This window comes from Ziziphus jujuba, chromosome 2, assembly GCF_031755915.1.
Source record: "Ziziphus jujuba cultivar Dongzao chromosome 2, ASM3175591v1".
Taxonomy (NCBI): Eukaryota; Viridiplantae; Streptophyta; class Magnoliopsida; order Rosales; family Rhamnaceae; genus Ziziphus; species Ziziphus jujuba.
This window is the reverse complement of record NC_083380.1, coordinates 13,524,863-13,551,314: the sequence shown is the minus strand read 5'-3', so window position 1 is coordinate 13,551,314 and position 26,452 is coordinate 13,524,863. Positions and strand designations below refer to the sequence as shown.

Here is a 26,452-nt window from a genome sequence, read left to right as displayed (position 1 = left end):
TAGTTGTGGGAGGAATAAGGGGATATTTTTGAAGTGTGTTTTCAGTGCAGGTAAATTTGTGGTAAGTAAATCCCTTAGGGGAGGTGCTGCCGGATTTTCCGTTGGAAGGTTCGGTGGTATTTCCCTGGGATCAGGGCTGTCTAGGGTTCCGGAGGAGGAATTCTGGACGGGTCCTGACATATACTCTTCCCTTTTTTGGGTTATTGTTTTCATACTTTCCATTTGATTGGAGGCAAATGTTACTTTTCATATGGCAGCTTCCTCCCCATCTATCATTTGGTACTAGTTTGGAGTTTATACAAAGACTTTTGATTAAGTTGTATGTTGTGAAGATAAATCTCTCATCTCCTCTATTGGGTTAGTTTCTTCTCTCTTGTGAGTCTCTTTTAGAAAGTTTGCAACTCTTGAGAAGGTAAAACCTTTTTTTAATAATAAAATATTTGTGGTATTCTCGGTTGTTTGTCGCACTTTGATCATCAATAGTTCTTGGAGAGATGCCTACTTTCAGGTTGTTTGACTATGTGAAAATATACTTTGTAGGCAAAAAGAGTTCCAGATTGAATCGGAAAATAGTATTAACTTGCCAGATTACATATTCCATCAAACAACTTTAGTAGCAGATTTCCAGTATTTGCAACTTACTATATACAAAATCAATATACAAGTATATTTTTGATACTGGACCTTTTATAGGGAATAGTAGGACTCCTTTATATTAGTATCAAAAGTAGCGAGACAACTCATGACATTCTCACTAACAATGTCCCTGCTGTCCATTCATATCCAACTACTAAAAACAACACATCATTCAAGTATGCTAAAGGTTACATGTAAAGTAAAGAACTAACATTAAGCATACATGTAAAGAAGAGATTAGCAGTGATTTCCTAAAACTACAAAATTTTTGTAATAAAATCAACTACTTAGACATTCCTCACCTCAAACTCAGCTTTTGGCCTGATAATGAAATTTTTGTCAACAATCCTCTGATCACCAAGTGATAGATAATATCTAATACCAGATTGGCGCACCTTGATCCAGTCATTTGTCCTTGCTTCTTCACTTTGCCGAAGGAGGTCTAAGGTACATCTCATAAAAGCTGCAAGAAAAACGCTTTTTATAGCACACTCATTGCAACAGAAGCTCATGAAAAATAAAAAAATTTTAAAAAAAAATCTGAAAGTTTATATCACAGCTAAGAACGGGTTGGTCAAGCAAGCTACGAATTAATCTGCCTACGAACTCACTTATCTGTTTGGAGTTCATAACCTTCTAATAAATAAGTTGAATGTCCATCTTGTGCCTGTAACAAATTGCATAAAATTAATATAGAAAGATATGTGTGAAAGTAGGTTGTCTAAATGGATTTGATTTAATTAATTTATATATGATAGGTTTATTTTAATGATGTGATTCAGTCTTTTTTTATTATTTTTTATTCTTTTAGTGTTTGCCCACTTGTATAATCACAATATCATTATAATAAAAACCAATAAAATATATGTGTATAAACTAGAGTGTCAGATTACCAGAGCAAACCAAAGCACAAAATTAAATGCTTATATCGAGTAACCAAAAGTCTTCTAATTAGCTGTTGAAAGTAGAAATTGTCTCCAAAATTAAAATAATAATAATAATAATTACTTGGTGGCAGGTCCGTATGTGTTGAAAACTACAATTTAGTCTAACTGAGTCAATTTACTTAATGCATGTCATGAATTATACAGCATCCTTCACCACAAATTGTCAGTAAAAAATTAGTAGGAACCACATGCCAGAGAAGAAAAATCAGTATAAGATATTTCAAAAAAGCCTAACTGATGTAAGAAAGTGTATGGGCACACTCCCAACTGGATCCATCTTTGTATTTAAGTTAGTGGTTTATATATTATAGATATATTTAACTCAATTGCATATTTTATTGCTAACTCTAGTTTGTTTAATGTATATTTACTATGGATCCATATATGCGACATTGTATTCTTTTACAGGCCATGTTGGACTCAGCAGAGAATGATACTACTTCAGGTATTTATAATTTCATTGAAAAAATAAAATATATCATAATAAAATATATTTTCATTAGTTTTTAATTTATAAATTTGTTAGATATTGATGTTCATAAAAAGATTCGAGGTCCCACACAAATGCTGGATATTTGGAATATGCTTGATGGTGAAAAATATGAAATTGTATGCAATGAATATGGACAACCAGATGATAAAATGGCAAACAAATTATCAAGTTTCATTGGGACAATAATAAGAGATGGAAAAATTGCCCTCTTATATATAAGAATTGGCATGATGTACCAAGAGCATACAAAAAAACAATATGAGACAAGATACAGGTAAATAAAGAATACTTTATTTGATTATATTCTTTCCTTCTTTAAATAGTTTTACATTTTTTTAAATTATTGGATATATAAAATTATTTATAATATTAGAGGAAAAGTTTATCATACCTACTCATGCTAAATGGTGGGTTATGAAGAAATGTGGCAGAAAATTGAATACCTGGAAGGCTTATATTAAGAAACATTATTATAGTGAATAGTTGAACTTTGAGCAGCAAATGTTATATAAAGATAAAAAAGTATGTGATGATCAGTGGGAGCACTTAATTAAAGAATGGGCTAGGAAAAGTGCTAAGGTATTTATATATATATATATATATATATATATGTTTGTTCCTTACATTGTCTACAAATTGGTAAATAATAATATGTTATAAAAAGATTGATAATAATATGTAACTATATATATTTTTTTAAAGGCAACAAGTGCTAGGAACAAATTGAGTCATGGTAAGAAAAAGTATAATCACACCACAGGAACAAAGAGCTTTGCACGAGTTAGAGCAGATAAGGTATGTATCACTTAAAAATATGGTTTATAATTTATATAACTCTTTAGCTTTTGGTATACTCATTTGTAAATATGTAGAAGAAGGAGACAGGACACTCTTCCTCGTGTGTCAATCTATTTCAAACTTGTCATACAAGGAATGATGGATCTTTTAACTACGATGGAACAAGAGAAGTTTTGGTATGTAAACCAAATATGCTTTAATATAGTTTGTTCTAAAATTTGCAATGATGGAACTCTCTAAGTTGATTCATAGATATCTCAATATTTAATTTATTTTATTACATGTAGCTGCAATTAAAAGATAAATATGGTCAAGATGCATTGCAAAAAACTACTCGTAATGATGCATTTGTAGAAGTCATGGGGAAAGATAAAAACAGTTGAGTTATAATGTTTGAGTTTGGTGTTTGCCTAACTGATGTATGGAAAGATACATCTAGCTCGAAATCATACCAAGCTATCATTGAGGCATTACAAAATGAAGTAACTAATTTAAAATTTAAACTTCAAAATCTTGAAGTGATTTGTTCATGTGTCTGTGCAAATATTCCAAATGATTTTGCTAATAAATCTTTATAGGTATTAATTTACTTTTTTTTTTATGCAATAGTTTTTATATTTCTTTCAAAAAAAGTAAATTTTTTGCATACTAAATTTTCATATAGGCTTCTCATGCTATCATACTTCATATGTCACAACTATCACCATTAACTCATTTTTCTGCTGAGGTAATAATCAATATTATTTAAATTTAAGCAAAAAGTTTTCAATTGTTTTCTAAAATTTTTGATTGTAGGTTGGTGACAAAGCATCGTTGAAAAATCTATTTAATGAATCAGAAATTGTTGCCATTGGGGTGCTAGTTAATAAAGATCCAGCAACTGAAATAGGTGGTAAACAATTAGAATCTGATTTTGTAGGAGTAATAGCTCATTGGAGCATCTATTGCATGGCCTTGGCCATTTATGGTATGTTGTTTTTTAATCGACTTATTTATATTACGTTATTAAGGTTTAATTACTTAACTAAAAAATATTTGTTACATGTTATTTTTTGCCGATTACGAAAGACATGGACTGTTCTATTTGATGTTGTTCATCAACATGATCTCATAACGATGCAATGTTTTATGAATTTTTTTTGGGATAATCAATTTTAATTTGATTGCCAGTACTTCTTATTTATACTTTTATTGGTGAATACTTATTGACTATAATTTTTATAAATCAATGTTATTATTTTTATATTCTTTATTGAATATATTTTTACAAGTTTAATATATATTGATATATATATATATATATATACTTTTGGAAGATAATTGGAATCTTGGGTTGAAAATGAAATAATGATTAAAACTAGAATGTTAAATTTAAAAATTTTAAAAAGTAATGAAATATTATGAAAATTGATATTTTTATTTGACATTTAAATAATGACAATAATTAATGTCATTAAAATGACAAGTATTAATTTTCGTTTAGTGACATTTTATTTGTTGTAATGACATTTTAAAATGTTATTGATAGTTTTGTTTAGTCACATTTGAAAGTGCCATTATAACCTTTAGTTACAAATTATTTATGACACTTTTTATGGGTGATGCTAATTTATTAAATGTCACTAAATATCTTTTGTGACATTTTGAAGTGTCATTGTATTCAATTTTTTAAATGCTATGAAATCAATTTGGCATAGCATTTTTAAATGTTATCAATGTATTGATTTTAGTAGTTATAAATGCTATAAAATCTATTTAATATAGCATTTTTAAATGATATACCAACTAATTAACATTGCATTTAAAATTGTAATCAATGTATTGGTCATCGCATTTTCAAATGCTGTAAAATATATTTAATATTGCGTTTACAATTGCTATCAATATATTAATCATAGCATTTAGAAATGCTATAAAGCAACTTAGCATAGCATTTTCAAATGCTATGAAGTCTATTTGATATAGCATTTTGAAATGCTATCATTGTATTGGTCATAACATCTGTAAATGTTATAAAATTTACTTAACATAGCATTTTTAAATACTGTAAAATGTATTTAATATTGCGTTTACAATTGCTATAAATAATTAATCATAGCATTTAAAAATGCTATAAAATCAACTTAACATAGCATTTTTAAACGCTATGAAATCTTTTTGATATAGCATTTTTAAATACTATCATTTTATTGGTCATAGTATTTGAAAACGCCATAAAATGTACTTAACATAGCATTTTCAAAGGCTGTAAAATGTATTTAATATTGCATTTACAATTACTATCAATATACTAATCATAGTATTTAGAAATGCTATAAAATCAACTTAACATGGCATTTTCAAATGCTATGAAATCTATTTGATATAGCATTTTTAAATGCTATCATTGTATTGATCATAGCATTCAGAAATGCTATGATAGATACTTAACATAGCATCTTAACATGCTATGAAATCTAAGTAAAATAGCATTTCCAAATGCTATAAAAAGAATTTAATATAACATTTCAAATGCTATAATTTGAAATTTACAACTATTTTGAAAAATATAATAGCATAAGATAAATGTTATTAATTGGTTATTTATAGCATTTAACAAGACATTTTAAAAGTGTTATAAAAAGTAAAACTTTTTATAGCTTGAGCTGTGTTAACATTTGTAAAAATGCAATTATTTATATTTCGAAGCATTTTTGACATGCAATAAAAACGAATGAATGTTGTAGTGTGTTTTGGTTGTGTATGACAATGTTCTAATTTCCTTTCCTCCTCCATGGAAATTTCCAATTCTGTGTCTTTTTCTTTGCTAACTTGGTCGTAAACCGAATTAGGGAAGTACGTTTCGCTTGAACGATCCGCAGGTGTATTGGGTTTCTTCCTTTTTCCCATGATTTCTATCAATAACATTCCAAAACTATACACATCAGCTTTATAGGAGACACCTCCAATGTTTTTGTAAAACAACTCTGGAGCCATATATCCAATTGTTCCTCTTATTGCTCTCAAAGACACAATGCAATTGTCTGTTGGATAAAGCTTCGCGAGACCAAAGTTTGAAACCTTCGGTGTGAAGTTCTCATCAAGGAGAACATTGTGAGGCTTAATGTCGAAATCCAGAATTTGCATGTTACAACATTGATGTAGATATTCAATCCCATGAGCCACTCCAAGGGAAATTTTCAACATTTGCTCATAGCTCAAGATGGCACTTCCTTCTTTGGAAAGCATGAATTTATCTAGAGAACCATTAGGCATGAACTCAAACAATAGAGCACGTTTTGATCCCTCAACACAAAAGCCAATAAGTTGCACCACATTAGCATGGTGAATCCTTCCAATAGTGGCCACCTCATTTATAAAGTCTTGTCCATTTGCATTGGACTTGCCTAACATCTTGATTGCTATATAACGACCACTACGTAGCTTTCTTTTAAATACAGAGCCATAGCCTCCTTCACCCAATTTGTCCTCAAAACCCTTGGTCATCTTCTTAATATCTGAATAAGAGTACCTTATAGGCATGAGGTTATTATTACTCTGCAGAAAATCTTCTATGGTGTCGTACATTGATAAATGCCTTCTTCTCCATCTATAGATTAAAACCACCATTGGAAATAAGGTCCCCAGTAAAAATCTTATCATGATACATGATCCTGAGGAACATCAACAGAAGAATCTTTAATTATAAATTAAAAAATTTGATGTTGGACTAATTCTTCAGCTTTTTGCTTGGCCGAAAGTGTCACATATATTCCATTACAAGATCTACACCATGACTTACAACTTGGGATCTATGTTGTTATAATCATCTGTCATCTGTAATTTTTCCATATGCTTTTTAATTATGGGAAATTAGGTACAAGCTAAAGGAAAGGTACAGTTCTTACCAATAATTTTGATTAGAAGCTCAAAATGACCTGCAAAGATACAACAAATTAACAACAACCAGACAGGAACTGTAAGCCCAGATAATAATGGTAAATAAATAACAACTTCAACATCATCATGTGACTGAACTTATTGGTTTGTATTTGAATCAGACTACAAATTAAAAAGTGTGAAAATTAAGTTGATGGACTAATGGAACAGGGATGATACGAACCTAGGATGACCTACTCCTAAACCTGTATTATATTAGCCCGGATCTCAATTAAGTTCAAGTTATAATGGAATGGACCTTAACCCCTAACCAACCTATGGTTAGAAACCTTGGTATAATGTAGATGCCACAATAGGGGATGGAAAACCTATTGATAAGTCAAGCTAAAACAACCAATTCTCTAATGGTGTTTTAGGTGTTCTCAAAGAACAAAGAGATAATTAATCTCACAAGTATTTTCTTAATCAAATCAAAGTTGTTTTCATATTGAAAAATAAGCTTTTAAATAGGCTACAAAGCCACGAAATAAAACCCTAAAAATAAAGAAAACCGGCCACCACACATAAAGCAACCTAGTTGGTTGAAACTATACTTCCTTTCCTAATCTAAGTTTGATTAATTAATTCCTTTATATTAAATTAGGAATTAATTAATTTACAATGGAAAGAATAAAATAAAAACCTTCCTAAAGTTATTTTTCTAGAGAATAAATAAATAAAAGCCAAAAAGTAATGGTAGTTTCCTAAAACAAAAAGTAAAAACAAATTAGGAAACTAAAAATGCTAGCCTTTTGATCAAGTTGACTTTGATCAATCTTTGACCTCTTTGAGCTTCAAATCAGCTTCTAGATTCTTTTTAGGATACCAAATAATCTGAATATGAAGTCCCACACGTTGCCCATGCTTGGAAAAATAAGAAAAGGCTAATACAGTAAAATACAGTAAAGCCAGCAAGCAATACAGCAAATTCGGCCAAATTGTTGATGCTGTCCGTACAAGCCCTTTTTTATTGCATTTGAGGCTGTTTTAACTTGATTCCATTACCTCTTAGGCATATTTATTGAACCCATAAATCATTGGAACCATTTCATGCTTCCCGGACTCCAAAAATGTACCAAAACTGTCACCCGGGTCCGTATCGGCTTCCACCACTTGGATGCTTATAATAGGCTTTGTATCTTCAAGTATGGACAAGCTCTGTCGAGATTGATTACCCCCTGTATAAATACTCCCAGTTTGTCCTTAAATCGCTTAATTTGAGCTCTTGTGATTGGCCTAGTCTTCATCCATGTTGAGTCAGCACGCCAGCGGGTTATCGGTTGAGCGGGTTCAGGCGGAATCACATCATTCCCCTCCTCTTGAAAAGGATTTGTCCTCAAATCAAGATCATCACCTGCAGTAAAAGGATTTAAATCAGCAACATTAAATGCAGCACTCATGTTATACTCACCCAATAAATCAAGCTTGTAGGCATTCTTGTTATTCGGCTCCAAAACTTGAAAAAGTCCATCCATAGGCGGCATGAGCTTTGACTTTCTTTGTTTAGGAAACCTTTCCTTTCGTAAGTGCAACCGAACCAATTCTCCTGGGTCAAGCACTATTACAACAAAATCTAGACATACATGCTCATTATGGTAAAAATTATACTTTTTAAAGTTAGCAAACAATATTTCCCAAATTTTCAAATTACCACTAAGTAAAGCTCTCAACAATACAGATAAAGTTCTATGCAATAAAGACATCTTTAAATAAGTATATTTAAAATTCATGGTCAGCAATGATTTCTTATTCATAATTACTTTATTAACATCACCAAAGCTAAGATAAAAATTTATATTTTTTCTTTCTTGTCTTCCTTTTCCTTTCTCACTCACGGCCATCTCACCTTCCTCACTCTCGGCTTTCGCACCAAATTTCTCACTCTTGGTTTTATTAAAATTTTTCCACACAACCTGAGTATTAGAAGACTTACCTTGGATAGCAAGCTCACCTTTTCCCTCTTGATTGGATGGTAGTCCACTTGGAATTTCATTTGGGAAGACATCTCCAAATTCCTTCAAAAGAGAAATCATTGAACTTGGCAATTCAAGTTCCTCAAAGTTAGTTTGATCATTAAAATAATTTTTTATATAAATCATGACCAGCAAAGGTTTCTGACACTCAATAACCTTATTAATATCCCTTAAACTCAAATAAAAATTGCTACTTAATCTTTCTTTTCTTTCTTTTTTATTTTCCCCCTTGGATTGGCGCAAACCTTCGGATTTCCCTTCCTTCTCCAAGCTCTTGGGTTTGCCACTTTCTTTCCCCTCTCTTTTGGCTTTCCCTTGATCTTTCCACTCAATATGAGCCTTAGAAACCTTACCTTGATCAGCAACCTCATTCTTACCTTCTTGAAAGGATGGTGAAGTCGTTGGTGCCATACTTGCTTTTTCCTTGAGCTTTTCGGCTTCTCTCCTTTGTTGCATTTGTAATTGGTCTTTGTAAACCTCTTTAGGAGATAATGGTTCCAGCTTGACCTTCTTCCCTTTGAACCTGAAAATAATACTATTTTCTCGACCAAAATGAGTAGCATCTTTATCAAATTGCCATGGTCTACTTAATAGTATATGTCCAGCAATCATGGGTACAATATCACATAAAACTACATTCTCATATCTACCTATATTAAATTTTACTTTGGCTTGTTTATTCACTTTTATTTCACCACTATCATTAAGCCATTGTAATCTATAAGGTTCTGGATGTTTAATAGTTATTAAGCCTAATTTATGAACTACAATGTTACTAATTACATTTGTACAACTTTCACTATTAATAATCATGCTACAAATCTTACCTTGAATTTCACATCGGATGTGGAAGATGTTCTCTCTTTGAATTTTGTCCTCATCTTTGTATGCAGCTAGTATTCTCCTAGAAATCAAGTTTAATTCAGCATTGGATGCTTGCAAGGTTTCGGGTTCATCCTCCAAGCCCTCCTCCTCTTGCTTGGCTTCATCCTCACTTTCTTCACTTTCCGATTCTAGCTCGTCATTGCCCTTTAACACCATGATTCTTCTATTCGGGCATTGGCTAGCAATGTGTCCTCCTCCCTGGCACTTAAAACACACAACATCATGAGTTCTAGAAGGTTTAGGATCTAATTTTACCTCATTCTTTGGTGCTTGGACAGATTTGATTCTAGTCTCCTTCCTTGGCTAGTTTGAACTTTCTTCTTTGACTTTCGGCTTTGGCTTACTTTCATAGATGGGATTGTTCCTCCAGCCACTTGAATTGGACCTTCCACTGTTGGAAACACCTCCAAACCATGATCTTACACCCTTCCTCTTGAATTGATGCTCTAATTTAATAGCCACATGCAACATCTCCTCCAATTCCACATATTGTTGCAATTCTAGTTGATTGGCTATTTCACGATTCAAACCACCAAGAAACCTTGCCATGGTTGCTTCCCTATCTTCATTCAAGTTCAATCTCATCATAAGCATCTCCATCTCCTTGTAATAATCCTCCACGGATCCATGTCCTTGAGATAAAAATTGAAGTCTTTGATGCAGAACCTATGATAGTGTGATGGTACGAATCGCTTCTGCATGGCTCCTTTCATTTGTCGCCATGTAGTAATCAAGTCATCACCAACTCTCCTTCGGGTGTTTTGCTCATTGGTCCACCATTGGAGTGCATAATGGCCAAACTCCATTGCTGCCAATTTCACCTTCTTAGCCTCCGAATAATTATGGTGGTCAAATATCATCTCCATTTTTTCTTCCCATTTCAAATATGCTTCAGGGTCATTTTTTCCCATGAACGGTGGGATGTTGATCTTGATATTGCTAAGATTGTCATCTGTTTCTTCCCTCCTATATCTTCCACGGCCAGCTCTATCTTGGACAGCAAAATTTTCGTCCATACCTTCCTTAAAGTCTCCATCGAATGGCTCCTCATCAAATTCCTCTCTCGGTCTCTCGCGACCTCCTCGTCCTTGGCCTCGTCCTCCATGGAATTCTTGCCTATTTTTTGTGTTCGGAATTCCTTGGGAAACTTCTAGCCTTCCCATCATTTGATTCACATGCTCAACTTGAGCACTAACCCGCTGTATTGACTCCAAAACAGCTCTCATGTCCACTTGGTCTCCACTCCCGGTAGCTCGGGCATCGCCATGGAATGCTACGGACTCCTCCTCATTGATCCTCAAAGGTGGATCTCCTCTCCTCATTCTTGATTCTGTCATGTTAGTATAATAGTGCCATAAAAATAAAATAGGACCTTACAATTTCACTCCCTTATGTGTTTCACTCAAATGAGGACTCGACACTCGTGTTTGCATACTAGTTTCGGCTTTTACCCTCTTTTAAGCTCACACACTCTTGCCTTTTTCCACTTAATGAATTATCTCTAAGTTCTAATTAAAACACCCACAAAACAGCAATTAGATCACTAGTATGTTTTAATTAAACTTATCAACAAAACAGTAAGCAAAAATAAACAAATACCGAACGGAATGAAAATACCTATTTTCGGTTTTTCTAGACAAAATAAAGCAAATTAATGAGAAAAATTTGGAATTTTGAAGAACTGGACTAGATGGTAATATATTATGAGTTCAAGAATAAAATTCTAGAAAAAGAAATTCAAATACGAACAAGAATCAAAGAGAACAAAAATATAGAAAAGTGTTGGTTGTTGTTCTTGTAATTCAAGTTTTTTCCAGAAACTCCAAATATGGAATAAATAATTAGCAAAGCAGTAGTTACAAAAAAAATTTCCAGCAACAAACTTCAACACCAATTTTCAACAAACCGATATATATAATTTTTTTTTTATATTCGGCTTTCTTTTTCTTTTTCTCTCTTTTTTTTTTTTCACTCACTGAATGTCAGACACAACTGCAGTAGCAAGAATAAACAACAAATTTGCAATTCCAACTCCAAAAATTCACCAAACCTGTGACCTCCAAATAAATATAAATGTGCAGTTTTTTTTTTTTTTTAAATGTTGCCGCAATCTGTTTTTTTTTTTTTTTTGGAATATACGAATGCAAATATTTAAGACTAAAACAGCAAAGAAAAATCAACAAAAACCAAATTAAAAGAACAATGACGAAAGATAACCAACAAACTAGGAAACAAAAAATACGGTAAAACTAGAAAATCCTATTTCAACTAGGAATGAATTTTTTTTTTTTTTTTTTAAAGATGCAGAACGTGTAGGGGATGGATGCAACCTTAACCTAATGCTAAAATTGCAGAATAACATGAAAACAAATAAAGCAAATAAAGATAGATCAAACCTGAACAAAATATAGCTCTGATACCAAATGATACAAACCTAGGACGACCTGCTCCTAAACCCGTATTATATTAGCCCGGATCTCAATTCAGTTCAAGTTCTAATAGAATGGACCTCAACTCCTAACTAACCTATGGTTAGAAACCTTGGTATAATGTAGACGCCACAATAGGGGATGGAAAACCTATTGATAAGTCAAGCTAAAACAACCAATTCTCTAATGGTGTTTTAGGTGTTCTCAAAGAACAAAGAGATAATTAATCTCACAAGTATTTTCTTAATCAAATCAAAGTTGTTTTCATATTGAAAAATAAGCTTTTAAATAGGCTACAAAGCCACGAAATAAAACCCTAAAAATAAAGAAAACCGGCCACCACACATAAAGCAACCTAGTTGGCCGAAACTATACTTCCTTTCCTAATCTAAGTTTGATTAATTAATTCCTTTATATTAAATTAGGAATTAATTAATTTACAATGGAAAGAATAAAATAAAAACCTCCCTAAAGTTATTTGTTTAGAGAATAAATAAATAAAAGCCAAAAAGTAATGGTAGTTTCCTAAAACAAAAAGTAAAAACAAATTAGGAAACTAAAAATGCTAGCCTTTTGATCAAGTTGACTTTGATCAATCTTTGACCTCTTTGAGCTTCAAATCAGCTTCTAGATTCTTTTTAGGATGCCAAATAATCTGAATATGAAGTCCCACACGTTGCCCATGCTTGGAAAAATAAGAAAAGGCTAATACAGTAAAATACAGTAAAGCCAGCAAGCAATACAGCAAATTCGGCCAAATTGTTGATGCTGTCCGTACAAGCCCTTTTTTATTGCATTTGAGGCTGCTTTAACTTGATTCCATTACCTCTTAGGCATATGTATTGAACCCATAAATCATTGGAACCATTTCATGCTTCCCGAACTCCAAAAATGTACCAAAACCGTCACCCGGATCCATATCGGCTTCCATCACTTGGATGCTTAGAATAGACTTTGTATCTTCAAGTATGGACAAGCTCTGTTGAGATTGATTACCCCCTGTATAAATACTCCCAGTTTGTCCTTAAATCTCTTAATTTGAGCTCTTGTGATTGGTCTAGTCTTCATCCATGTTGAGTCAGCACGCCAGCGAGTTATCGGTTGAGCGGGCTCGGGCGGAATCACATCAGATACTCTGCTATATAATCATGTTATTCTAGAACTGATACTAGCAAGGAAGGGATCAATTCTGAGCCATTTAACCAACCAACATAAACATAAAAAAATGGCGCTAAAGTGGAGCTTGATGTGTTAGTAGAGCATTTTAAATGAAACGAGTAGCATCCACATATAAAGGATGATTCACTGGTTTTGCACATTTTAAATAAGTAATAGGCTGTGTTAGTGGGACATATTCCGTATCCCAGATACCTAAGTCTTTAAGCCTATTATATCCAATACCATATAGATCCCACACATCATTGGCTCCTAAAGAATAGCGAGGGATGGAAGAGCAATTATCCTTCTGAATGCCGCCATCAACAAGACGAATTGTATACAGAGCGTAATTGATTTCCTGCACGTAGTATTTGTATCTCCCTGATGATAAGTAGAGTACAGTGAGGTTGTTTTCACATGATAAGTTATACATATGGTCGCCGCAGTTTTCTGGATCATGTATCAGGCGAAATGGGCTACTTATGTTACGTATGTTTCCACAAGAGGAAGGAGCACAGGAGCTATTAATTTTAACATCTCCAGCTACGCAAGTGCTGCTATGGAGTAGCAGGAAATGAACCAAAAGGGCTGCAAATCCTGCTGCTTACAAGGGCCTAATCACTTTATCCATAAAAAAAAAAAAAACAAAACAAAACAAAAAATGAGACTGAAGTAGAGTGGTTGCAGTTTTTGTATGCCTTTCTTAGTTACCACCACCTAATATGTCTGGTTGGAGTGGGGAAGTATCAACTGCACTTCTGCAAAGATAGTGCAACTTAAACCTGAGAGAGAGAGAGAGAGAGAGAGAGAGAGAGAGAGAGAGAGGGGGGGGGGGTGGGGAGTGCGGCGGGCGCTTGAGTTTATTTAGAAGAAGATAGTGTAATAAATAGTGCAGGTGGGTACAATGTTGTGCAATTTTAGGACGCAGCAAGTGTAGTATTATACTATTTTGTGCAGGATACCTAATATGGGCTACCAAATGCGCCATACGTAGAGTACTATGTATGATCGGTGGTAAAGATATTGAAGAAGCCTATTCTGGAGTTGAAAGTTTCACTGCAGTTCTGCAAAAGTTGCTTTTGAATCATCCATTAAATTCTACTCCATTTTGGCTATAGATTTTTTTCTTTTTTTTTACATTGAAAATCTTGTCCAATTGTCCGTGACCAACTTTTCTGTCATATATTTATGATAGTACTTGCGACGCGTAAAATAACTTTTTTACTATTAAAATGCATAGGAAGTTTCATATGCAGTTCTGCAAAAGATTTTTTTACTTTATTTTTTTTGCGCTTTATGATCATGTTTGGGACGCGTAAATTTAACATTTTACCTAGACCAGTGTATCATTTACCATAAAAGTCATCCGTCCAGGAAAATTAGGCCACTCTATACAGCATTCCACAGTATTTTTATCTAAATTTCATAGTACTACCGTTGATCATCAACTCTAGAGTCCGGTATAGGACTAAAAAAGATGAGAGTTGTTATAGAAATGGTGATGTATTGTATAGGGTTGTTGTTGTTGTTGATGATGATGATGACCATAGTTGTGGCAGATATAGGATTAGGAGCAGCCCGAAAAGAGTGTTCGGAATCAAGGTACTGCACAGAAAATGGCCCTCCTATCAGATTCCCTTTCCGACTCAAACACAGACACCCTGACTCCTGTGGCTATCCGGGCTTCTCTGTATCCTGCACCTCTACCAATCACACTGGACTTGAGCTTTCAATTGATTCTGTTATGTATTCTAAGAATAAAATTCAAGAATCTAAACTACAAATCAACACAGAAATTTTATCGAGGTTCGGTCGAAATTGACCTACGTCCCCGTGCTCCAGTGTGAAGCTTCTGCACTATGAGAAAATCTGTGTTTACAAGCTCAAAACCAGATCAACAATGGTGATTTCACACAAGAAACCCAAAACCAATCCCAAAGTCCCAATTACACCCTCACTCTTGTGTTTCACAAAGAAACCACTCTCTTTCACATAGAAAAACAAGGTGTAGAAAAACCCATACAAAGAACTTTGGAATTTCTCTCTCTAAAACCTGATTTGGAACTTTCTCTCTCTAGAACCACGAAGAAGACACACCAGCTGCTCTCTCTGTTTTCTTCCTTTTTCTTTTTAAGCTTGAAAAAGACCCTGTATTTCTTTGTGAGCTGCCTCTCTTAAAACACCTCGTTTTGCTGTGATGTGGCATCAAAAACTTATATAACTTATATGAAACAAAACGACATAGCATTGTTTAAGTGAGCCCAATAGCTTTGCTGATGTGGCAATATAAGAGATATATTTTCAGCTTCATAAACGATGCCGCTCTATCAGAAAACCAGCAACCAAAAAACTACAGCTTCTCTCCTCTTCTTTGTTCTGTCATAACATCAAACCAGTAAACACATTTTACAAAAGTTTTGAGGATTAATTCTCACATATCTCCACCTAATCCTCAAAACACAAAACGTGCAGAAACTCAAACACCTTCCCAGCAATCTCATCTCTCTTCAAGTCTAACCTGCCCCAATCCAGAGCAAGCTTTTGCAAGCATTAAACTTGCTCACAGGCAGGACCTCTGTTCCCATATCTGATGGGTTGAACTCAGTTGGAATTTTCTCCAACTTAAACACTTGTTGTGAAACCATATCCCGAATAAAATGATACTTTACTTGGATATGTTTAGACCTCTCATGAAAAACAGGATTTTTGCACAAATGTATTGCACTTTGGCTATCCGAAAACAACACCACATCTTGATTAAGTATTTTCAGCTCCATTAGTAGACCTTTAAGCCATATTGCCTCCTTAGCAGCCTCTATTGCAGCTATATATTCGGCCTCGGTTGTTGATAAAGCTACAACAGGTTGTAGATGTGATTTCCAGCTCACACAATTACCACATAGGGTAAAAACATATGAAGAAATAGACCTCCTCTTGTCCCTATCTCCTGCATAGTCCGAGTCTAAGTAACCATTTAACTCAATTTCATCTTGATTTCCTTTGAAAATTAGTCCTTCATTTGCTGTTTGCTTAAGATATCTCAACAGCCACTTCATCGCTTCCCAATGACCTCTTCCCGGATTAGCCATATACCTGCTCAATACACTAATTCCAAAAGCCAAATCTGGTCTAGTGCATATCATGAGGTACATCACAGAACCAACAGCATTCGAATAAGGAATTCTTAACATTTCTTCTCTTTCTTGATCTGTGGTTGGACATTGATCAATAGACAATTTAAAATGTCCCCCAAGTGGCACATTTGCCACTTTAGCATTCTCCATTGAAAACTTTGAAACAATCTTCTGTATGTATGATGACTGTAACAACTTCATTTCAGACTTCTTCCTATTCCTTAGAATTGTGATTCCCAAAATCTTCTTAGCTGGACCAAGATCCTTCATATCAAATTCAGACTTGAGTAGCTCCTTCACTGATTGTATGATCTTCATCTTTGGACCTGTAACCAGCATATCATCCACATAAAGCAATAGATATACTGCTTCATCACTCATGGAATCCTTAAAGTAGAAACAACTATCAAAACTGCTCCTTGTGAAACCAATTTTCACCATAAAAGAGTCGAATCTTTTATACCATTGTCTTGGTGACTGTTTAAGCCCATACAATGACTTCTTCAATAAGCACACAAGCTCTCCACCCTTTTTCTTGACTTCGAAACCCTCAGGCTGTCTCATATATATAGTTTCCTTCAACTCTCCATGTAAAAAAGCAGTTTTTACATCAAGTTGCTCCAGCTCCCAATCAAATTGTATCACTAAGGCTAACATAGTTCTGATTGTTGTGTACTTAACTACAGGTGAGAAGATCTCATTGTAATCAATACCTTCGACTTGTGTGAACCCTTTGGCCACAAGTCTTGCCTTGAATCTCATTGGTTCAGAACTAGTTAAACCCTCTTTGACCTTGTAAATCCATTTACAATCTACAACTCGCTGATCTGTTGAGGATGGGACCAAAATCCATGTTTTATTCATGTGCAATGATTCCATCTCCTCAACCATTGCCTCCTTCCATTGAGCTGCTTGCTTTGACTTAATTGCTTCAGCATAAGTCTTAGGCTCACTTTCGGTTAAATCTTGAAAAGAAACCAGGGCATAAGCTAAATAATCTGCATAACCATATCTCCTAGTAGGCTTGATTTGCCTCCTTGCTCTATCTCGAGTGAGCAAATAGCTTGGTGAAGTAGATCTCCTTTGATTTGATCTTGGTGAAGGTTGGACAGGTTGTTCTTCATCTGATTCTTCATCCAATTGATCAAATGCTTGCTGTCCAGACATAACAGGTTCAGTAGGTTCCATAATTGTCTCCATTTGAGAGCCATCATCTCCTTTAACAGCTCCTTCAGTCTCCACCTCAGAGAATAAATCAAGCTGCCTTGTTTCTAATTGTTCATTGGCTTCAATACCTGCATGGTTAGTAGCTTTGCAAGGCATGGTATTTTCATCAAATATCACATCCTTACTAATAATCACCTTAAATCCTTGACTTTCTCTAACCCATAACCTATACCCCTTGACACCTTGTGGATAGCCTAAGAAAACACATTTAACACTCCTAGGTTCTAATTTTCCCTCAGATTGATGAGCATAGGCAGCACACCCAAAAATTCTCAGATTTGAATAATCTGGTTGCTTACCTGTCCAAACCTGTTCTGGTGTCTTAAAATCAAGTGCTGTTGAGGGTGATAAATTCACTAAATTCATGGCTGTCATAACAGCTTCACCCCAGAACATTTTAGGCAAACCAAAAGACACTAACATGCATCTAACTTTATTAAGAAGTGTCCTATTCATTCTTTCAGCTACACCATTTTATTGTGGTGTGTGCTTTACAGTCCTATGCCTCAAGATGCCATGATTTTTACAGAAATCATCAAATTCTTTGATGCAAAATTCCAAACCATTATCAGTCCTCAAAGCTTTAACAAGCTTGCTGGTTTGGTTTTCTACTAGCAATTTCCACTCTTTAAACTTTGTAAAAGCCTCATCTTTTGATTTTAACAAATAAATCCAAACTTTTCTAGAGTAATCATCAATTATAGAAAGAAAATATTTATTTCCAGATTGTGTTTGTACTTTGGCAGGGCCCCATAAGTCAGCGTGCACATAATCTAACATAGATTTAGCTTTACTTGTACTCAAGTTGAAACTCAACCTATGTTGTTTTCCAAGAACACAATTTTCACAAAAATCAAGCTTTCTGACCATGTCCTTGCCAAAAATATTCATTTTATTCAAATAAAACAAACCTTTCTCACTAATATGGCCTAATCTCTTATGCCATAGATCAATTTTATCAATTGATGATGCTACAGATGCATTGCTAGCATTCAAAACAGCTTTACCACACAAAACATACAAGCCATTTTTCTTAGTACCTTTCATTGCAACAAAAGAACCTCTAGAAATTTTCATACTTCCATTTTCAGTCTTACAAGAGTAACCAGATTCATCAAGCACACCAAGTGATATTAAATTTCGTTTTAAATCAGGCACATGTCTAACAGAAGATAAAGTCTTCACAGTTCCATCAAACATTTGTAATTGAATATTACCTATTCCTACCACTTGGCATGAGACATTATTACCCAACAAAACATGACCACCATCATATTTAGTATAGGACTGAAAATACTCTAAGTTTGGGCACATATGAAAGGAACACCCTGAATCTAAAACCCACTCAGAGTTATTTTGGTCAGGTGTTACAACTAACACCTCAGCAGGGTCTGAATCTGTGGAGGCTATAGCCAAATCACCACTTTCCTGGTTCTTTGCTTTCTCATCTTTCTTTTTCTTGAAGCAATACTTGATAAAATGTCCTTCTTTCTTACAGTAAAAACACTTCTTGCCTCTAATTCTAGACTTAGACCTTGAAGTTTGTCTAGATTTGCTCCTATGATCATTTTGTACCCAATTCCTGGTAGTACTCCTTCCTCTCACAGCAAGTCCTTCCCCTTTAGACTCAGATCTTAATTCCAAGTCTCTGGACTTCAAAGCACTTACTACAACATCTAATGACAAAGAATCTCTACCATACTTAATGGCATTTCTAACCTCTCTGTAAGTCTCAGGCAATGAATTTAATAGAATAACAGCATTATGTTCATCATTGAAAATAACTTTGCAATTGGCAAGATCAAGAATCAACTTATTAAAGATGTCCAAATTAGCATCTAAATCCTTAGAGACATCCATCTTAAAGCCAAAGAATTGTTCAAGTAAAAGAATACGATCTGGCAGAGATCTTACCAGATATAATTTCTCCAATTTAGCCCACATCTCAGCAGTGGTCTGAACTTCATCAACTTTCCTTAAAACATTTTCTGAAAGATGTAGAATGATGGTGCTCATAGCAATTTCATCAATCTCTACATGTTTTTCCTCTGGAACGTCTGCAGCAAAGGACTTGTCAATGGCCTTCGCAACCTTCAGTTGAACCAGCACGGCTCTCATCTTCTTGCGCCAGAGCAAGAAATCACCCTTTCCATTGAAAACCTCCACTTCAAGTCTCGTAGACATTGTTGATGATTCAAAAAACCCAATTGCAGAAACTTAGATAATCAAGACTCAAAGAATAAGCCTCCAAGAACGAGCACACAAGCTCTGATACCAATGTTATGTATTTTACGAATAAAATCCAAGAATCTAAACTACAAATCAACACAGAAATTTTATCGAGGTTCGGTCGAAATTGACCTACGTCCCCGTGCTCCAGTGTGAAGCTTCTGCACTATGAGAAAATCTGTGTTTACAAGCTCAAAACCAGATCAACAATGGTGATTTCACACAAGAAACCCAAAACCAATCCCAAAGTCCCAATTACACCCTCACTTTTGTGGTTCACAAAGAAACCACTCTCTTTCACATAGAAAAACAAGGTGTAGAAAAACCCATACAAAGAACTTTGGAATTTCTCTCTCTAAAACCAGATCTGGAACTTTCTCTCTCTAGAACCACGAAGAAGACACACCAGCTGCTCTCTCTGTTTTCTTCCTTTTTCTTTTTAAGCTTGAAAAAGACCCTGTATTTCTTTGTGAACTGCCTCTCTTAAAACACCTTGTTTTGCTGTCATGTGGCATCAAAAACTGATATAACTTATATGAAACAAAACGACATAGCATTGTTTAAGTGAGCCCAATAGCTTTGCTGATGTGGCAATATAAGAGATATATTTTCAGCTTCATAAACGATGCCGTTCTATCAGAAAACCAGCAACCAAAAAACTACAGCTTCTCTCCTCTTCTTTGTTCTGTCATAACATCAAACCAGTAAACACATTTTACAAAAGTTTTGAGGATTAATTCTCACAGATTTAATTCGCATTAACTTCTTAATAAGAAAAATAGATTACAAATCACAGGTACTTCATATTTATGACCCAAATCATTGCTATGAAAAGCTGTTTTCAAACCATCCATCAATTCCTCATTTCCAACTTATTAGTCGGTACGCATACAACTATACCCTAGTCAATTGCTCTTCATTACTTGAATTAACATACAACCAACAGATCTCCTGCTCCGGTGACTCAAGGTATCGGATTTATTTAGTTGATTTTGGTTATTATATCAATTACCACCGTTTCTTTTTGTCTTGTACCAAGCTGTACGACTTACCAGGCTACTTAGATGAAAAGTCCAGCCAATTAGTGAATGATATTCAGTTGAAATGGTCTAAACCAAAATGTGGAGCTTGTGAAGCAAAAGGCCAGACATGTAATTTCAAGAACAATAACACTCAACATGAAACTGCATGTTTTGGAAAAGGTACGCAACAGTTTCTATATCAAAATCCACCATAGTTTCTTATTTCATTGGATGCAAAATCATCAAAGATATCTCAAAAATAGATTTTACAACTTAAAAAACAATCATTTATATTTGACGAACTTATTTATATACTAATTTCGATGTGCATTAATTGAAAGCTTGTTGAGTAATTGATTCTCTCTTACAGGTGTATTAATAAAAGCAGTGTTTGCTGGTGTGTTTATTGATTGTAATTAGTAATTAATTAAGAAATGGCACGGTTCTTGACTTGGAATATTTTGTATTGATCAGGTGGTACCGTAGGTACGTCTGTCCTTGTACCAGCGATCATAGCATTAATCTATCATGTCTACAGAAAAGATAAAAATGATAGAGAAAGCCGAATGAAGATTGAAAAGTTTTTGGAGGATTACAGAGCCTTTAAGCCCTTCAGATATTCATATGCTGATGTTAAGAAGATTACAAACCAATTCAAGGACAAGCTTGGTGAAGGAGCCCATGGAACAGTGGTCAAAGGAGAGCTTTCAAATGACATCCTTGTTGCTGTGAAAATCCTAAACAACTCCAAAGGAAATGGAGAAGATTTTGTCAATGAAGTGAGCACCATTGGCCGAATTCACCATGTCAATGTGGTTCGCTTGCTTGGATTTTGTGCTGATGGGTTTAGAAGAGCTCTTGTTTATGAGTTCTTACCAAATGACACACTACAAAAGTACATTGCCTCCATAGATCAAGGCAAAAAATGTTCTCTTGACTGGGAGACCATGCAAGATTTTACAATGGGCATAGCTAAGGGGATCGAATATCTCCACCAGGGCTGCGATCAGAGAATCCTCCATTTCGATATCAAGCCTAATAATGTCTTACTTGATAATAACTTTACACATAAGATTTCTGATTTTGGTCTGGCAAAGTTATGTTCCAAGGACCAAAGCTTGGTATCAATGACTACAGCTAGAGGGACCTTGGGGTACACAGCCCCTGAAGTTTTTTCTATGAACTTTGGGCATGTGTCTTATAAGTCCGATGTTTATAGTTTTGGAATGTTGTTGCTTGAAATGGTTGTTGGGAGAAAAAATGTAGATGAGACTGCGGAGAATGTTGACCAAGTTTACTATCCAGAATGGATATACAATCTACTGGAAGAAGGAGAAGACTTGAGGATCCATATTGATGATGAAGGAGATGCCAAGGTTGCAAAGAAACTTGGAATTGTGGGACTCTGGTGCATTCAATGGCATCCCGGTGATCGTCCTTCCATGAAGACTGTGGTTCAAATGTTGGAAGGTGGAGATAAATTAGCCATGCCTCCTAATCCTTTTGCCTCTACGGGTACAAAAATGATGAATACACATATGCCAAAAGCAAAACGAATATGAAGCAAGAGTTGGAAATGATACATGAGTAATTATTCTGTATAATTGGTAATTTATTATGTCTAAAGAGTTGATATAGAGTTAGCTCTAGCTACTGTCATAGTGTCAATGTTGATTGGAATAAACTAGGTAATGTAATGGAATTTGGTTTTTAGTTATATTAATTTATGGGCATTTCTCATAGCTAAACCAAAAAAGGCAGCTGATACAAAGTCAGCTCTAGCTACTGTCATAGTGTCAATGTTGATTGGAATAAACTAGGTAATGTAATGGAATTTGGTTTTTAGTTATATTAATTTACGGGCATTTCTTATAGCTAAACAAGAAAAGGCGGTTGATACAGAGTCAGCTCTAGCTTAATTTACAGGCATTCCTTATAGCTAAACAAGAAAAGGTAGTTCTATGCTTGTAGTAAATTAAGATTGAACCTCTTTAGTAGTAGACAACGTCTGCACCATTTAGTTTTCACGGCAAATTTACATTATGAATAGGAAATGTTCAATCCGAATTATAAAAACATAAATAAATAAATAAATAAAAACTAAAAGGGCAGAATTTTCTGGATTCTGTGGTCATGAGCAACCAGTTTACAATAAAAAAGAAATGGTGTCACAGATGACTTCTTTAACGTGCAAGACGTCAATTAAAATTGAAAAATAAAGCTGAGACGAACATTAGAAAATTGCTATATAACATGAATGGTAGCGCTACATAAAAAGCTCTCAGGAAAAAAAGAGCAAAAAGAACACTTTGCATAAATCAGCAATGTGGCAAAGCCTGTGTCTTTTTATACAAACACACAAACACATGAAGAGATTGTTATACTTCAAATATCAATGTGCAAGTCCTACCAAACCTGCATTTTGGGAAAAAAAAAAAAAAAAAAAGTGAATCTCTACTCATATAAACTTGCTCGGAAATTTTAATTCTTAGAAATTTAATATGTTACTTTCCTTAATGTATTGATTTTAATGTTTTAGTTGAATTAATAATGATGAATACATAGCCGAGCAGAAATTTCCCACAAGCATTATTGTGAAACTGGATTAACAGCAACCTGACAGGAAAGGATATACAAGGTCCATTCAAATTTGTTTCATACCAATAGTATAAACTCTGGATTTGCAGCAAGTCTCACACACATAATCAAATTTAACAGGTTAAACTACATAAAAACTCCTCGTAGTTTATAGTTTTATCATATACACCCTACTTGTTTTAAAAAAAAACTATTACGCACAATTGCCTTTATGTTTTAGTTTCATTGTACATCTCCCCTTGTGTCAGTCAAACTGTAAAGATTATGTATCAACGAGTGTTAATCTTTTTCTTATGACAAATATACCTTGTCCTTTCTTTATAATGTACCAACTGCAAAATTTTTTATCTTCCAGCATCAACAACTTTCTTTTAGTTGTCATTTAGTTATTGAAATAGAATTCATGATGTAAGGGGAAGTTTGTGTAATTATTAAAAACAATGGGGTATACGTGGAGAAAATTGCGAACTACAAGTTATGTTTATGTAATTTAGTCCAATTTAAAATGAAATACATTAACTATGAAAAAAGAGTCTAACTTTGAAACTGCAGCAACAACATCAGGATACTTTTGTGGGATTTCGTTCACCCTTTCGACTATATATTTCAACGGTACCATTCTCTAAGTTGTGTATCTGTATGGAACAAATCAAGTTGTTATAGCACACAACATATTTACCTGCATGACAAAAATTACAAGCCGTAAAATTCACTTTGATAATATAAATTACCCGGGCACGTATTTCATCATACTTGTATTAATTACCTGTTATGTATTTCATCATAATTGTAATTTAAACTTGAATTTTATTGTTACCTTGATTAATAAGTAAAATGTTTTATAAGAATAATACAACGTGCACTATCTAATTTATCAATATATCTATAAAAAATATATATATTATTATCTGATTTGTTTATATTTAATAACATTTATTTTTTAAATGTTCACTTATCTATTTTTAAATTATATTAACATATTAAATAATCAAATAATAACGTTACTATATATTTTTAATAAATATATTAATAGACCAATGTAGTAGAATTACTCATTTTGTAAATCAGATATTCCATCATGCTGGCATAGCATGGATTGTGATAAATGGCAATTTTTTTTTTTTTTTTTTTCACAATAAGACCCAGTCTCCCAACTTAAACAAATTAAAACAACAAAAAATAAACAAAATAATGAGTGATTGGGGGCACATACAATTTGATGGAAATTAAATTTTACCCCAAAAAAAATTATTAATTATGAATTGTTTTCTTAAACTTGAGCTGCTCTCTAAGCTCGAATTTTCTTTAGAGCTTCCATAAACTTCCACAAGCACCTCAACAATGGAACCATCCCCAAATTCCTAGCTCCATGCCCCAGTCAGGAGGGGCAGGGATGATGCGCTTGTCACCCACTAATGAATGATTGCCACGTCAATTAACAAAAATAAAAATCTAGATCTTGTTCAATTTCATTTGGCGTTAGTTTCTTTCCTTTTATCAAAAGGCTAAAGATAAATAAAAATCAGAAAAAGAAAAAACCTTTGAATAGTCATGCCATAGTTCTCCTAAATTCTCCTTTGCCGTTATTTATTTATTTATTTTTTTTTGGATTTCTTTAATTTTTTTACCTTTTTATTTTTTGGTAAAATTGGGCTTTCTTCAATATGGTTGGCTCTTGAGAACACGAAACAGGGCTTTAAGCCGAATCCTCATTCTAGAGGTTCACCCAAACTGGGGTCTGGCCCTATTACACAAAGAGCATGACCGAATTTTACTTTTTGAATCCCAAAATCATCAATGAAAAAGCTAAGCAAGCTTTCGGCCAAAAAAAAAAAAATATATATATATATATATACACACACACATATATACACACACTAAATAAGCAAATAACAGGCATAAGGGTTTAAACACGGTAGACTAGTAATGAAACTTTAATCTACACAATAAATAAATAAGAAAGTTGAAGTTTTAGAACCCAACATTAATTATTTTTTATTAGTCTTCACGAGTACATATATATATATATATATATATATATGTATATATGTGTAGAAAATTAAAGCTCAACAACAGCCAGCCATTGAGCCAAATTGAAGACAATAAACACTAGCTAGTAGATCATGGAGCACACGATCATATGGCATGATACATAACGTAGATATATATAAAATAACATTGGGTTTATTAGTCTCTGATCATGTGGATCAGGCAGCCACTTGTTTGATGATCTGAGTGGTGGAGGAGGAGGATGAGCATGGTGGATCGCAGTAGTCCTTAATATCAAGGCACTGACACTGCGGTGGGTTGCTGAGATTGCATATGCACCCTTGACAGTTCTTGCACCGCTTGTCGCCGATAAAGACGTCAGTGCATCTGCACTGCGGTGGTATGCTCTTCGTGCAGATGCACTTATCGCAGCACGCTGGAATATCTGGTCTTTTGTAACCATCCACTGTTTATACCCAACAAAATATATGTATATATATATAATAAGTAAATTAATCTATCTTGGTAGATATTTCTGATATAATAGAAGGATATATATATATATATATTTGAGTTTATCATACCAGATTTTTGATTGTTGGAAGTGAGGAGCTTGAAGAAATCCAACCTATCAGCTTTTGCAGACACAGCCAGTCCTGTAAGGACCAGCAGTGCTGCCTGCAAGACAGCAATTTTCTTCAAGGCCACCATTTCTGAAGATCGATTTTATGTTCTTTTCTTTTTATTTTTTGAGTGGGTGTAAGATTATTGAGAACAGGTTAGGGGCATTTATATACACACCGCAAGAAACAGCACCAAAAGAGATGAAGGTTACAGTTAAATTAAAATGATATGTATAACTCGTACATATTTTTTGGCTTTTTGACTAGATACATTTCCCAATGACATCAAGTTTTTTTTTATTATTTATTTTTATTTATCACAACAATTATGTAGTGATGTTTACCAATAGGCCTACGACAGCCATAGACATATCTATAATTACTTGGTTTTTG

General features: G+C 34.0%; 3 protein-coding genes across 3 annotated transcripts; 1 reads left to right on the top strand and 2 right to left on the bottom strand.

Moving 5' to 3' along the window:
* Nucleotides 1-923: 923 nt before the first annotated feature.
* LOC132800726 (rust resistance kinase Lr10-like) lies at nucleotides 924-6,441 on the bottom strand. The gene is made up of 2 exons (XM_060814975.1): nucleotides 5,622-6,441; nucleotides 924-1,099 (listed from the first exon to the last, which is right to left on the bottom strand). The coding sequence occupies exons 1-2, from the start codon at nucleotides 6,439-6,441 to the stop codon at nucleotides 924-926; spliced, it is 996 nt and encodes a 331-aa protein (XP_060670958.1).
* A 14,564-nt stretch (nucleotides 6,442-21,005) lies between these two features.
* Nucleotides 21,006-22,411, top strand: LOC107434107 (rust resistance kinase Lr10-like). Its single transcript, XM_060814974.1, has 2 exons — nucleotides 21,006-21,039; nucleotides 21,324-22,411. The coding sequence occupies exons 1-2, from the start codon at nucleotides 21,006-21,008 to the stop codon at nucleotides 22,409-22,411; spliced, it is 1,122 nt and encodes a 373-aa protein (XP_060670957.1).
* A 3,028-nt stretch (nucleotides 22,412-25,439) lies between these two features.
* On the bottom strand, nucleotides 25,440-26,217 carry LOC112489193 (Bowman-Birk type proteinase inhibitor D-II). The gene is made up of 2 exons (XM_048474012.2): nucleotides 26,021-26,217; nucleotides 25,440-25,902 (listed from the first exon to the last, which is right to left on the bottom strand). The coding sequence occupies exons 1-2, from the start codon at nucleotides 26,145-26,147 to the stop codon at nucleotides 25,655-25,657; spliced, it is 375 nt and encodes a 124-aa protein (XP_048329969.2). The 5' UTR covers nucleotides 26,148-26,217; the 3' UTR covers nucleotides 25,440-25,654.
* Between the last annotated feature and the right edge of the window lie 235 nt (nucleotides 26,218-26,452).